This window comes from Hypomesus transpacificus, chromosome 11 (assembly GCF_021917145.1).
Source record: "Hypomesus transpacificus isolate Combined female chromosome 11, fHypTra1, whole genome shotgun sequence".
Lineage (NCBI taxonomy): Eukaryota > Metazoa > Chordata > Actinopteri > Osmeriformes > Osmeridae > Hypomesus > Hypomesus transpacificus.
In genome coordinates, this window is record NC_061070.1 from 15,766,304 (window position 1) to 15,782,227 (window position 15,924).

Consider the following 15,924-nt stretch of genomic DNA (forward strand, 5'->3'; position numbering starts at 1 on the left):
TGTTGTAGAACAAAACTCTGTTGAATAGAGCAGAGTCATTCTGTTAATGGAAGTGTAAGGATGTGTTAAACTGGCTTCCAGACTGGAGGAAAGGGTGTGATAGGAGGACTAGATCAGAGAGGTGCGGAGCGACTTCACCAAATGTTCAGAGTTGGCACTTGAAAGTAAAAGTAATGTTGTCCTCTGGAGAGGGGAAGTGGATGTGGGGTGAGAACCTGGGCTGACTGGGTGTGGGATCTAGTGAGCCAGTCTCTCCCTCCTACTCCCTCTCTATGAGCTCCTCATTCCTCCTGCTTTGTCTGCCTGGCATTTTTGTGAGGCCCACACTCTGCTGTGAAGCTGGAGAGCCGAGGGGGGTGTCCGACACTAAACTCTGGCAGGATATGCAGGCAGGAGACAGGCAGGAAGTCTGTTTCTAGAAAATCCCTGTCTACGCCTCAGTAAAATATGTAGGGGATGTTTTGTCTCCTGAATATAATACATTATTTGGGAATGAGGAAGTTTTTAGCCAAGTCCCCCCCCTTTCTTCCGTTTGATTTGGTACAGCCCACTGCTCCTCCCTCCCCTCTGCCTCTCGCTCCCGCCTACTCTGCCCCTTATGGTAATGAGGCTGTGACATCACAAGGGAACACAAGGGCTCTGATAGGCCAGTGGGTGAATTCCAAGCTGCAGGCCCCTCCCCCTCCTGTTTGAGGACTGTGAAAGGTGTGCAGTGTTTGAGAGTCGCGCCGCACATTGCCTGAGGACAGAGTCCAGCGTGCTTTCACTCTCTCCCCTCTCCTCCTCCTTTCTCCTCCTCTCCCTCTTTGGCTCTGTCACACTCTCTCTATCCGTGGCTTTTCCCTACTCGGAAGCGTGTGGCTTTTCTCTTTCTTCCCCGTGCGTCGGAAAGACGTGTGTGAGGATGGCGGAGTAGTGAAGGAGGAGGACAGACTTGAGGCTGAGAGAAGCATGATGCTGGTGTGACTGCTGAGCCAGCATTTCTCTGTACTGACTACTGCTGCACCAGGAAAGAGGACACCCAGGAGAGGACCCACCCCCCTCCCACTCCCTGCTCCCTTTACCCAGCCACAGGACCTCATAGCTTTGCAGAGGACTACCTAAATCCCCCTTTTGGTCCACCTCCCTTCTGGAGACCCATCTCTTTTGAAGCTTTAGCTCTTCCACTGGACTGATGGAGCTGCAGAGGGCGACTAGCATGCCCGGGCCTCTGTCCCCCGGCCCCCTCTCCCCGGGGTCCCATTCCCCCAGGCCCCTGTCCCCCTCCCCTGGCCTCGGGCCCTCCCAGGACCCCAGCCCTGGACGAGGCTCCAGCCCTCTGTGCAGCCCCAGCCACAGCCCTCTCCCTGGCCCAGCTCCGGGCTACAGCGCTCAGGCCGCCTTCAACTACAACCAACTGGAGGGACGCTTTAAGCAGCTGCAAGGTAAGGCAGGAGAGAGCAGGAGGCTGGCTTTGTTTACGTGCGTTGCTATGCCAGTCGGCTAACGCTAGCTAGCATGAAAGAAAAATAGAGCCCAGGGTTGGTACACCCTCGAACACCAGGACCGAGCCAGATAGTAGAGGCTGTGGAGGCAGGGAAGAGTGTTCTTCAAAGTGAGGGTCCAGCTGGCTCAATATGGCCTCCCGCATCTCTAGAGGTTGTGAGGGCTCAGTATTCCCTATAGGGAGGGGGGGGGGGGCGTCTACAATACATGCAGTTAATTGGCTGTCAGGGGCGGTGGGGGATTGTCTGCTAAATGTCATTTGTTGTTGTATGAACTTGTGTTAGCATGCCTGAAGGCGGGTGGAGGGTATTCCCCCCTCTTGCATTGTGACGGCGGAGGGCTTTAACACCCTTAAACAAGAGGGTGGTGGGGGGGGGAACGGAGAGAAAGAGAGGGGATCCTGGTGAAGCAATGACAGACGTGCTCCAGCAGCTCATGAAATATTGATGAGGTGCAGGAGGGGGAGGATGGAGGGGAGGGGGGCAGGAGAACAGCCAGGCTGGTAAAAAGATACCTCCTCTTAGAGAGATGAGGAGAAGCAAGAGTCAGGAAGAGATGGAGAGACGGCTTATATATGAGCTCCTTGCCCCACAGCAGAACAGAACAGGGCAGCTCCCTCACATTGCTAATCCCCTCCCCCCCCTCCATGCTCCTCCTTGTGTACGGTTTCGCCCTCAAACCACAAAAACACCATGGTCAGAGCTGATTGGCTGGCCCAGGACAACAATGGCAGATTAGCATCAGACAGGAGAGGGAAGGAAAGAGGAGAGTAGGGGAGGGGGAGGAGGGAGGGAGGGAGGAGTTAAGCGAAAGGAGAGGAGGGATAGGGGAGGAGGGGTGTGGCAGGGGTACCCAGCAGGAGGACAGCTTCAGGAAAGCTCAGGGGACCCAACTGCCTTTTGTGTTGAGCACTTTGTCGAGCTGTAAACGCTTTAGCAGTAAACACAGCAGTGGGCGTGAAAGTCTTGCTGTATTCTCCTCGCCTACAGGCATGGAATGCTGCAGTCTGGATCGACTGACCGTTCTTAGTTTGTTGTATGCCAAAGAGTGGGTGTTTTTCGCAAGAAAGTGCCTGTGTTGCGAATGCCCTGGCAATACAACAGATTTGAAAGAGAGAGAGAGACACTGGGAGAGTTGGTCTGTTGTCGGGTGGAGCGGTGCCACATTGGTCTGTTTTACACGCACACTACAGGATGAAAGAGGGCTTTGAGGGAGCACACTCCACTGAGCATGCTCAAAACAGGGGGCGGGAACATCTGAGCCCCTGTTAGGGAACGTGCTCAGTCCGCTACAAAGTGTTAGCTTAACACCGTTGAGTGCTTATATAGGTCCTTGCTCATGACATGGGACCTATATGCATGCTCCAAGGTTCCCCCTGTCTCACTCTCTGTGTTCCTGTGTGAGAACACCTGATAAGAGAGCTGCAGGTGCAGAAGACATGAATAAAAGACTTACTGTGTCAAAGGAAACATCTGTCTGCGGCCACTTCATACCAACATGGCAGGGTTGAGAAATGAACACACGTCATCCTTGAACTGAAAGTGAAACTGTTGAAAGTCTGGACAGGAGGTTCACTAAAACCTGCTTGACATGTTTCCCCTCTCTCTCTCTCCCCCACCCCCGGGAGAGTCCCCTCTCTTCCCTCTCACACATACACACACACACACACTCACCTTAGTGAAATGCCGGTGGCCGATACAAGGTTTTGTTCAGTTGGCTGAGCATTGTGGTTTTGGGTTCTATTCCCACTGGGATTGTGTTTTTGTACAAACAATTGTAATCACTGCAGCGTAAGTGGCCGCGGATGACTGTGCCTGCTGAATGCTTTTGTGTGGTCTCCTGTGTGATGACCTGCTGGCTGGAAGGGTTGTTGTGTTGTGTGTTGAGAGCTGCGAAAAATACCTGGAGCTCACCAGAGGAACTGGAGCACACGGCAAGGGGTAAGGCAGAGGCCAGATGTGCAAGGAAGGGTGTGCCACACACACACACACACCATGTGGGCTTGTACACATATACTTCGGCTCGGTTGATGGACAGTGTTTGCTTGCTCAGACGTATCAATGACTGACAGGGCAGCGAGCGAGGAAGATGGGGGGGGGGGGGGGGCTATCATCTGTGGAGCTGCCTCAGGAGTCAGCCCGGTGTGAGAGAGGATGACGGAGGCAGCCGGGGCAGGAACAGCTGAGGTTGCAGCCTCACCATGCATGCTCCTCATTGTGGCGTCTTCCCGACTCTTTTTCATTAACACACTGGTGTCATTGTTGCAACCCGGACACGCCTCCGTCACTCATGACTCCTGAGGTGCCTCTGTCACAAGCCAGCAAGGCCACCGCTTTCCTGCTCCCCTGCCCCCTGCCCTGCCCTGACTGGCTGCTGCTGCTGTGACATCACAGCGTCGAGTCTGGCCGGGTTAGTGGAGATGAGAGGGGTTTTGACCCCCAGAGGTCATGGGTTGGGTTCCAATCCTGAGGCTGTGGGAGGTTTGGGATGGGAGTAATACACGTCCGATCCCTTCACCTACCTTCTCTGTGGGGCCCAGCTGGGAGACTAAGGCTTTATTTTATGTCGTTGGGTTTACATCCAGGTGTACCCTGGATACTGTGCAGTTACTGTACGGTACAGCGGGTTGAATTGGGAGCTAAAGCCAGTGATTGATGGTGTACAGAACTAGAGGAAGGGGTGAGAGAGGAAGGAAGTTCCCATGTTCCCATGGCACCATGCAAACAGTGACGCAGTGGGAGAGGGTTAGGTTCAGATGGCATGGATACACCAAGCTAGCAGAGGGGGGAGAATGAAATGCAGGATTCAATATTCCTCGTTTTTGAAAGCGTTTTTGAAAGAAAAAAAGTTTTTCTTTTATGAGAATGAAAGATAAAAAACTAAACTGCCTGTACCAGAGTTCCACCCCCCACAGTGATAGAGTGATAGATCTGTCTATCATGAACTAACAGGATACAGGTTTCCACCCCCTGCTCAGATTCATGTAGGACCATGGTTCAGGCACAAGGTACTCTCCAGTCATGTGGGGTTGAAACCCCCAATGCTCTGATGCCGTCAGTGTGCTCCTGTGACCGGCCTATCAGAGTACAGAAGTAGAGCCAGTCAGACCACAGGCACAAATGGCTGATGGGAAACCAGGTTGGATAATCTGAGAAAAATAAAAGCCATGTAGATGAGTGCACACAAGTCAAGTGTGTGTATTTTCAGAAAAGTATTACATTTTTGGGGACATATCTTTCCACTTGCGGTTGGTGCTTGGGCTATGTGTTATGGTGTGTAAGGGCCATGGTGAACTTGTATGGGTAGGACCATGGTACCGCTCATATAAATGGGGCTTGGCTTGACCTGGATCAGAAGAATGTTGAGGTGTGTGCATGTTTCTGTCGCTTGTGTTTTATGATATGTGTGTGTGTGTGTAACATAGATGTCTGCAGAAGGATAGGCGTCTCTCTAGTTAGATAACTTCTATTGTTCAATGTGGTCGTGATAACAGCATGCTATCAGAACTCGGCGTAGCTTAGAGACAACCCAACATTCTCTCTTTATCTCTCCCTCATATTTTCTCATTCTCTTTGTCTCTCTCTTATATTCTCTCTCATTCACAAACACACACACACACCTGGCATAATACCAGCCTGGAAAAACGGACTGACATGACTAGCCCAATGTTACTGTTACCAGCTAGTTTTAGAGTGTTTTGGGTGCCTTCTGTCTACATTTCACCCTCCTCACATGAGTGTTATCAAGCCATGTTGAGTCTGTCTTGTCCCAGACCGTTCCAGCATATCTCCTAGTTGGGGCCAGGCTTTGGTCTCATGCTCCAGAGGGTCTCCAGATTGAGGGGCTGCTTGTGTCAAGGCCAGACCAGGACCCAGGCCAAGTGCCTACCTCCCTCAGCCCTCCGTCCGCCGGCAGACTCAATGGCCCTCTGTTCTGCTCCTGGCCCAAACTCAGACACGCTGATTGGATAGTCCATTCCAGAATAGAGAGGAGAGGCTCTGTCTGAGTCCATAGAGAAAGTGACTGCTTCCGTGCACTGCGGGGAACCTGGAGACACACACACACACACTCGCACACAGAACAGAGGACGTATCCAAGCGTAATCATCTCCTGACCAGCGTAGTTTCTTCTCTCCAGAATGTTCTGAATGAGGGTGCATGGAGTCTGCCCGAGAACGCTGAGATGACAGACTTTCATTCATCTCGTCTGCAGACAGGAAGCAGCCCAGGCAGCATAGTAATGTAAGCCTGTCTCATTGGTTGTTCCCTGTGAGATGGTATCAGTTTCGTGTGCTGTAATTGGTGGTTGAATACCCTTGTTGGGTTTCACTATGTTCGTGAGTGGGTGTTCAGTGGGAGTCCCTATATCTAGTTTGAAACATCTATAATAGAGTTCATGTTAGTTGTATGTCAGAGTCTCGATGTATTCATCATGTTGATAGTTGTAGGTCCAGTGTGACTCAGCACTATCTGAAGTGCTGGTCTGTTACAGCTCGTTAGAAGAACAAACAGTCTCCGTTCCTACCATGATAAAGGTCATTCCCACCAATCAGCTTGAAGTTTGACTCCCCTGGGCCACTACAGGTGACCAATCAAGGGCGACCTCAACACAAGAGGCACACCCTTCAACTGAGAGGAACTCTGGCAGAAAAGTTTAAAAAAAGGCATCTTCAAAGTAGACACGTGACTCACTCAATACTTACTTGCAGCACAGTTGCGCAATAGTCAGACTTACCAATCAAAGACATTGTTCAAGTCTTTTATTTGTCAGGTGCACAGAGCAACACAAGGTTAGACTGGGCACTGAAATTCTTAAGACAAGACAACGCAAGCACTTGGCATAACATAACATATAAGTACACAGAACAAATTTACATCTATGCTGAGCTTAGATAAGTGAACTTCCTAAATATACAGATAGCAATAAATAAACGACTATACTAACCCTAACACTAAAACTTCCTAAATTACAGATAACAATAAATAGTACGCTATACTAACCCTAATACACAAAAAAAAAAAAAAAAAAAAAAACTGTTACAACCCTATAAACTAATCTAACCTAAATGGAGTACAGTGCAGTAGTGCAAATTTACAGATCAGTGACTTTGTCAATGACCAAACAGGAGCCTGGTGGCGAGGTACAGTAGTGCAATGTTACTGAAAGAGCAACCAGTAGCTGAAAGTGACAGTGTATAAGTGACTAGTGTGCAGTAAAAATGACCATATCAGTGTCCATTGAGAAGCCTGATGACCCTTGGGTAGAAACTGTTGTCCAGTCTGCGTGTGCGCGACCGGATGCTGCGGTAACGCCTGCCAGAAGGCAACGGGGTAAAGAGACTGAAGGATGGGGCATTGGAGCATGTTGCTCACGTCAGCTTCAGTGCTGTGAGGATATAACAACCGGCGTTGCCGCCGTATATAGCGTAGATCTTTTCGAAGCGCGTGTTGATGCCGGCCAGGGAGGACCGCCATGGCAACGGGGCTGGAAGACTCCACATTCCATCCAGGAGGCGTGTGGGAGCAGGGCCAGTCGCAGAGCTGGGGCCCGGATGTGTGGAGGGAACGTGTGCTGGGGGAGGTTAGACGATCCGCAGCTCTGTCAGGGCTGGTCGTCATAAGGCGTCACGAGAGAGCGAGCAGAGAAGCAGGGCTGACCGGAGGGGCCATAGACCTCTCCTCGCTGTCCGTCTGACGCTCTGTCTGTGTGTGTGTCTGTGTGTGTGTGTGTGGAGGAGTATGCTACGTTGGTGTTCGTGTGTGTGTGTGTGAAAGTCTGCGCGTGTGTGCTTTGCTTGTTTCATCAGGGCTCTTTCGAAGAAAAAAAATAACTTTTTAAGAGAAGCCTGCCACCCAATCTTCTGCCCCACCCTTTCCTCTCCTCTCCTCCTCCTTCTCTCCCCCACCCCTCCCCCATCTCACTTGTCTCTTATTGAAGACAGATGTTTGACATAATGAGGGTTTCTCTCCGCAGGGCTGTGGGTTCTCCAGGCCTCAACAGCAGCACCTACTGCACCCAGCTTCTCAGACCCCTGACTTGGCCTCTATAGGGGAGCGCTGACAGGAGATCAGATGGATATCAAATGTTAGCAGTGCATCCAGTTGTTTGTTTTTTCCCCCTAAGGAAGACAGTATAGTGTGTTTTCCCTCAAGTCTAAAAAGTTGGCTCTTTTGGTACTGTACTATTTTTTGGTTGTGAAATTGACAGAACAAACCAGAACTAATATGAGTCTCGCCACAACAAGCAACTCTGAAAAGTGGTTGTGTCGTAGTTTAGGTGTTGTTAGAGTCAGAAGAGTTTAACTTTGTTAGTCTAGTTAATTCTAAACAGGGAAGTCTCTCAGGTCTGAGGGAGTTCTAGACCTTTCCTCAGGAACTTCTCTCGAAAGACTAAAGGCTCTTGTCCACAGCTACAGTCAATGTGTTTGTTTTACAAATTCTTCCTCATCCCTAAAGCAACACAGGCAATGATTAGCATGTGGCTTTGCTCCCCCCTCTCTGTCTTGCTCCTCACCCTCCCCACACTCACCTCCTCTGTGCTCCTCACCCTCCCCACACTCACCTCCTCTGTGCTCCTCACCCTCCCCACACTCACCTCCTCTGTGCTCCTCACCCTCCCCACACTCACCTCCTCTGTGCTCCTCACCCTCCCCACACTCACCTCCTCTGTGCTCCTCACCCTCCCCACACTCACCTCCTCTGTGCTCCTCACCCTCCCCACACTCACCTCCTCTGTGCTCCTCACCCTCCCCACACTCACCTCCTCTGTGCTCCTCACCCTCCCCACACTCACCTCCTCTGTGCTCCTCACCCTCCCCACACTCACCTCCTCTGTGCTCCTCACCCTCCCCACACTCACCTCCTCTGTACTTTGAGACCTCATATCTGCCCCCCACCCCCATGTCTGTTTCCCCCTCTCTCTCTCTTTCTCCTTACTCTCCTAACCATGTCTTGCTGTCCATTCTTCTCCTCCCCCTCTCGCCCCCCTCCCAATCCCATATGACTACTGTGGTTTAGCCCGTTCCGTTTACCCCCTCCCTCCGCCTTCCTCCTTCCATATGACTCTGAGACTCCTCCAGGCTTTCAGCCTGGATCTGAAACATTAAACATGTTATTAAACTATATCAGTCACATTCCGGGTATTTCCGGAACACATCCCCGGTTCCGAATGATCCGTGTGATTCAGAGCCTCTTAAAAAACAGAGTGGGGGAGCGGTACATATTTAAATGGTTGTGTGGCTGTTCAAATATTTGCGTTCTTGTTCAGAGCTTAAACGAGGTGGAGGAAGCTCTCAAAGGTAATTCATTGCTTGTGATATTTATCGTCGGATTGAGAATTGCACTGCATTCCCCATTAGTGGGATCACGGTTTCTCAGTGTAAAACATGTTCAGTTTTTCTCAGTGTAAAACAACCTGTTTTACAACAACAATACTTCCTACAGTAGCTAGTCGTCTCTGGGCGAGAGGACCCAACACCCTAACCCCAACCCTTAATCACACAAGTTCTATTGACCCCACACTCAACAGTACCTAGCCCCTAACAGAACCATGGTCACGAGCAAACCGCAGAGACGATTAAACGATACATGGCGTTTTGAAGAGACGACCATCAAACACACGCCACACACTCTCTCGTATGTTCTCTGTGGTCCAGATGGGTTTGGATGGAGTAATAAAGCAGCATGAATCCTATTTCTCCTCAGAGGAGAAGGGAGACGGCTGTAGCTATGTGTGCCTCAGCAGTAATAAGAACGGCGAGGGAGATGTGTGGCTCCAGCAGCCAAGACGATAAACTTCGAGGCAAATCACCTCCCTTCCTGAGCTTGGCTCTGTCACGGTGGATTGGTGGGTGTTTTCACACTGTTGTTGGATAATTTAGAGCCTTGTTGGGTTGCCTCGCTCCACACAATGAAGTGTGTGTGTGTTTGTGTGGTGCGCATGCCGGCTTGCGGGCACCTGTCAGAAATACCCCCCGTGACATTGTTAGTGTGAAGTGGCAGCCATTTTCCGCCCAGTCCTTCAGCTTGGTGCCCTGGCTGGTGTTGGGTGATCTCCATTAACAAGGTTGTAGATGGGAAAATTAAAGATGCATTTGTGTAATGCTGTGGCGTACATTACAAGAGTATTGTATGTGTGTGTGTAAGCAGAAAAATGTAGGAGGTAAGCTGACTCTCCAGGGTGTGTGGTTGTTCTCTGGGCTGGGAGGCAGCAGAGCACATCTGTGTTCTCTGCAGGCACAGCACAAACAAGGTGTTATTTCTCTGAAAGAGGTATGTGTGTGTGTGTGTGTGTGTGTTTGTGACACACGTGACTTGAGACGAGTATGTCATTGTTCCATCTTAATCATGCAGCTCAAATCTTTTAGCCATTTGCCCTCTTAGTCAGAGCAGCCATTTGGTGACAGTTGACCGGTCCTCTCCAGCCTCCTGTCTCCCCTCGGCCCCACACCCTGGGCGTGGCCTTTTGCTCGGCCAGAGTGACATCAGCCACAGGCCTCCCTGGCCAGATCCACACCCCATCTCAATGTCTCAGCATATTGCTATGTTTATTCTGGCGTCCTGTCATTGTTCTTGTGTGTGTGTGTGTGTGTGTGTGTGTTTGTGTGATAAATGAATGATCTCAAGGAGAGTGTCCCAGTTCGCTATGTAGGCCAGGTTGAGTTATAATTAAACTGCAGTTTGCTAACGAGGTTTTGGGGTATGTCGAGCCAAGGTGCTGTGGTGCTCACATCAGCCTGTTAGCCTGCTCTGGTGGATGACAAAGATGATGATGATGGCTGCCATGGGGAAGCACCAAAGCTGCCATGTCTCCCACCCTCTCTCCTTCCCCTCAGCACCACATCTTTTGTCTCTTTCTTCCTCATTTCCTCCTCCTGTACGGTACATCCCCCTTCTTTCAAGATGAACTACGCTGCCGACGTGCTTTTTCTCCTCAGTCTCCCTTCATCCCCGTCATCATTCAGGAAGCTGTCACAAGTCTCCAAATTTACATTTACATTACATTTAGTCATTTAGCAAACACTCTTATCCAGAGCGACTTACAGTAAGTACAGGGACATTCCCCCCCCCGAGGCAAGTAGGGTGAAGTGCCTTGCCCAAAGACACAACGTCATGTGGCACAGCGGGGAATCGATCAAACAACCTTCTGATTACTAGCCCGACTCTCTCACCGCTCAGCCATCTGACTCCCAAATGTGTCTTTCCCCCTCCTGCCTCCAGTCCTTTAACAGTCGTTCCAGTATGAGGATACAGCATTATTTCACAGCTTCTTGCGTCACCATCCAGTCTAAGGCATGAAGCGGGACCATCTGGCATTGCTGCACGGTGTTTAAGAACAGTGCTGTTGTGTTTGGCAGCTCACGCAGGTCTGTAAATCAAACATGAAGTGACAGTGTGTATGTGCGCGTGGAGTCCAGGTAACTTGTGGTCTCCATGGTGACGTCCCCCCCCCCCCTCTCCCCCCGCAGTCACTCTCTGAAGAGAATGTTGACAGGAGCACACAGAGTGGTCATCTCGACAGAGGTGTGTCATACAGACTTCCTATAATGGTTTCCCCCTGAACTCTGTTATGAATTCCTTTATCCTACCATAGCTGAGTTTACAATATCTTTCTCTTGGTGTGAGGGAGGGAGAGTGAGTGAGTGTGTGGCAGACGGACAGAGGCTGATGCAGACAGAGGGAAAGAGAGACAGACTGAGAGACACACGGAGAGACACACAGGGAGAGACGCACAGGGAGATACAGAGAGACAGAAAGGAAAACATAGACAGACAGAGAGAGGGATAAAGTTACAGTATCACATTGTCAGGACTGTACATTCCTTACTCTCTCTAGTTTCTCAGCTCTTGTGCAATGAAGCAGCTATTAATCATTTGCTGTCTGCCAATTCATTTCCTTTTCAGTCACTATATGTGCCTGTGCCAAACTTAAGACACAACAACTGAAAATGGTATTTGCCATTGAATGAAAATAGGTTGGTTTATTGAACTGACCAAATGTAAATCTGTAGCAAAAGCGTTGCATAGTTTGTGTACGTGTGTAAAAAACATATTATCTACAATATGGATTCCGGGTTGAAAGTTATAAGTAGCCCTGGACAGGACTTGTGACAGTGAAATGTAATGGCCTATTGTTTGGTAGTATTTGTTTGCTAAATCTGTGTCCTGGACTCTTCCCAAGAGAGAACTAGTTTAAAGGATGGGAGGGGCTAGTGTATGGCCACGCCCATGTCAGTCTGGCCAGAGGCCCCCTTTGTTCCCTGGGTTGAGGTCAAGGTCGTCCACAGATGTGCCCGTCTGTCTGGGTGGGTTAGTATCGACCTGGTGAGGACCCCATTGATTCGCTTCTCTGTCTGTCCTTGCTTTAACTAAAACCGTTCTCCCCCTGTCTCTTATACACACACACACACACACACACACACCTCTACTCCATCTCTAGATCACTCACACAGGCTCGTACACTCACTCTGTAAATAGCCCTGCTGTTGGCTCAGCATTATTGATAAGCCAGAGAGAGTAATTGAAGATGCCTCTGATATTGAGACCTTGGCTTCTAACGTGGCTGGCTGAACGAGAGTCTTTTAACCAATCAGCCCAGGGCTGCAGCCTCTCCTGTTCTGTCTCCATCTGGTCAGATGATTTCCAGGGTTCAAGCACGGTGGGTGATTAGCCTAGTTATATCTTTTGGGGTGGTTTGACCTGATTAGCCTATTGTGTGATCTTAATCCGGAAGGTGTTTAGTTTGTGATGTTTCTTTTGCCCTCTAGAGCAGCTATTATGTGGGCCCACTAGTGGTCCGCAAGGGTAATGCAGGTGGGCCGCCAAACCAATGACAAAACCAAAATAATAAAAAAAATGAATAGATGGTAATTGTTTATTTTTTTCATCTAACATTTTGCCTTTAATTTGTCATGAACGAAACGCTAATAGTTACGCTTGGCACATTGACTGTAGCCCAACTGACATTTCCGCATACCCCCACTATGCACGCATTACTTCCGCATATTGCAATTCCCAGGTCAACAACTTTTGGTAGCTGGCAGTTACGTTAGTTCTCACACACAAAATTGTTTTATACGAGGAGTATTACTGTTGTGTGCAAATTGCCATATTTAACATTATGTTATATGGAACTACAGGAATGGTTGTAGTAACATAGGTTACCTTTCTTGACAATGTATGCTTATTGTGGCTTCTTTGATCTCTCAAAAAAATTGCAGTGAAAGTGAACTGTTTGACTCCTGTGGTGATGTTAAACTGGTGATCAGCACAAATTAAGTGAACTGTTGTGTTGGGGAGGTCGCAAAAATATTTGAGCTATGCAAGTGGGCCGCGAAGTGGAAAAGGTTGGGAATTGCTGCTCTAGAGCTACAACCCTTCTCAAGGATATGCAAACCTTGGAGATGGACAGACCATTATCCTACTTCATACATGTTTTTTTAACTACCTAGAAAAGCCTGCAAAGGTGGTAAATGACCAAGAAGGTTCATCCTAAAACATGAAGACAATCTCTGTTATTGTTTCTCAGTATTCTCTGTCAATTGTATAATCTTAGAATACTCACTACTAATACTTTTTCCACAGTCCTCTCCTTAATAAGACCTCCCTCCCTCCCGCCAGTCGACCTCTGCTTGTCGTGGTTTTGCTTGGCTGAAACTCTCGAAGCAGGAAGTGTCCTCGTCTGACCTACCAGGCCTGCTAAATGTCACTGATGAAATCTCCCCTTATTGGCCCACAGCACCGACTGGTTCTTCCAGCCAAATCGGAAAGAACCCCCTGACTCCTGCACTGTGGCTAACCTCCCAGTGGAGAAGGTGTCATAAAGCAGAGACAGATGTCTTTCATAGACACGTGTTTGGGAGCCCTTTTCTGTGTGAGTGTCCTTCTGTCCTGGTCTAGGTCATTACTCCTGAGGACATTCTAGAGGCGTTTTTACAGAAAAAAGCTCATTACCCACCTGAGGCCTGCCAAGGCTGTGAAAACTAACGCACCTCCTTTACATTCTCAATACATCCCGTGAGTTTGTGCGCCAGTGCGACACCTGGTTGACAGTCACTCACTCCCAGGGTTGCCCCAGTCTTGGTGGGACTGTGTTGGGAGTGTCTTCATGAAGTGTTATTTTACTCAACGCTCTTTTGTAAGTGTTTTATCCTTGTTTTAGAGAAGCCAGGTTACAGTAAAGGCAATCCAGTTTTTCTGACTACATGTACTCTGAAGTTGCCCTGCGTTTATCACACGAGGTCTTGGTACTAGAGGTGGTTAAGTGTGCGATAGCTGTGGTGAGGGGGTTCATGTCATTGGTTCAGTGGTCAGGGCGGTGTGGTTGATGAGTGTTCCTAGTTTCCTTTCTACATATCAAAGCTGTGCGTGAAGATAAGGTGTGTGTGTGTGTGAGTGGAGCACGTGTGACAGAAGAATCTGCATCCATGCCTCTGCGTGTCTCCGTCACGTGTGCGTGTGTTGATGTGAGGGCTTCCCCTTCCTGTACTCTGCTGTGAGGACCAGATGCTCGCCCCTGCAGGAAACCCTGTTTACACGCTCACAGGACACGTCCCTCCCCAGCCACATCCTCCCCTCCTCCTCCTCCCCAGCACAGCTTTATCAAGAGCCGGTATTTATTTGAGACTGACGGCGCCATCTGCACTCAGCACTCCACTAATACAGTCTATCTCAAGGCTGCAGGTACATGAACTTGAATACAGGGTCATCAATGAAAATTGACAGGTTAATGACGCATTCTTGGCAATAAGAATGTATTTTACATAGGCTGTCCATAAATATACGTTATCTCTATTTCAGGATTTAATTTGTAACTTGGCAATAACCAGGCAATAGTATTAGCTTAGTGCTAGCAACCATAAAAAGGAGATTAGCATTAGCCTTTGTGTATGATTTGTTTGGGAGCAGGGAACAGGCTTGGATAATCTTGCCTGCGAATTAGCGTTAGCCTAGTGATAAGGCCTGCAGTGCAGCAGTCAGATAATGTCTGGCTTGGCAGGGAACACTACAGCCATTGTCTTGTCTTCTGGCCCCCGCAGTATTGCACTCAGCTGTGTGTGTGTGTGTGTGTCAATGTCAATGATGTCCAGGCACTATTTCTGACTCTAAATTATACCACAGCCTGAACAACACTGCCGGGACAGAGTGTGTGCTGTTCTATAAAGATGACTATTCAGCAGGGGTTGTTTGGTAACTGGAACTAACCTCCATGATATCACCCTGCCAAAGGTTTATTAACCAGTCTGGTCACGCTGTGACCGAGTCTCAACCTCCACTGAGCTGACGGCTGGCCTGGCCTGGGCGGGGCTGCCCCGGGCTGGGGGAGGCTGGGGGAGGCTGGGGGAGGCTGGGGGAGGCACGCTGACAGGCGGGCAGGGACATGTGCCACTGCAGCTTACTGTCAGACCCTCGTAGGGGGAAGGATGTGAAACCAGATCTCCATGGCAACAAGCTGTGGGGTTTATATGAGGAATACCGTGTGAGGCGAAGACATCTGCGATTACCACACTTTCGCTCTGAGTTTGTGACTGTGCAGGCAGGTGTAAGTGTGTGTGTGTACACGCGGTCACGTTAGCTTAGCGTGTTGATGTTTGTGGGCACGTGTGTGTGTGTATTCTGCTGTATGTATTGCAGGTCGTCCTGGCTCTTTATGCACTGTCAGTGAATGATGTTTCTGGCTTCAACAACAGGGTGACAGGCCTAGGATTCTGAACACCGGTATAGCATGGGAATATTACGTCAATACTGTATGACTGTGTGAACAGCGACTGTCTCTTGTGAGGGAAAACAAACTCAGATCTCAGGCCTAACCGGCAGATATTAGACACATCCATGTAGGACACATGCAAGTGTTTCATATCTCAGGCCAGGTACTTATTATGCAGGCTGCCATATTTTTCACCGCTTGAGAACGGCACTTTAAGCCAGCGAGAAAATGACTGGTCATTCGACCTATGTGAACTGAAGACAATGAAAGCCTCCATCCAGCTCATGTCAAAGCCTTAGAGACGGCTGTGCTCAGACTTGACCTAGATAGCCCACGGTAGGTGTTGATATTTATCCCTCAGCTTGCATTTTCCCCCTGCGATCCTCTGGGAGATTACACATCCAGACTCCCGGCTTCACTCCTGGACAGAGGAAGCTGCTCCCATACAGTCTCATCCCAGAACAATGACAAGGTCCATTTATGTTTTTACCAGACTGGCAGAAACACCCGGTTTCTAGGAATAAACACCAATGGAGGGAGGGAGGGGCACCTGCTCAAAAAGGGGAAGGGTGAGCAAACATGTCATTGGAAGCGAGAGCCCTGAGAGGCCTCGTACAGCTGGAGAATGTGAACTGCCTAGTTTCCACACATGGTTTTAGAAGTGCTTAACGGTGTCTCTATCTCTTTCTGTGCCTTACCACTCTTCCCCCGCCTCTCTCTCTCCTACCTTACAACT

General features: G+C 49.4%; 1 protein-coding gene across 4 annotated transcripts in view; it reads left to right on the top strand.

Moving 5' to 3' along the window:
• Window positions 1-15,924, top strand: part of LOC124474196 (spectrin beta chain, non-erythrocytic 1) — a 63,381-nt gene that overhangs the window by 21,406 nt on the left and 26,051 nt on the right. For 2 of the 4 annotated variants that reach the window (XM_047030135.1, XM_047030136.1), the window contains exon 1: window positions 700-1,424. The exons of the other annotated variants lie outside the window; for them this stretch is intronic. In XM_047030135.1, coding sequence (XP_046886091.1) covers window positions 1,175-1,424 — 250 coding nt within the window. In that variant the 5' untranslated portion in view covers window positions 700-1,174. Of the gene's footprint in view, window positions 1-699; window positions 1,425-15,924 lie in introns of those variants that run through there. 4 annotated transcript variants of the gene reach the window in all.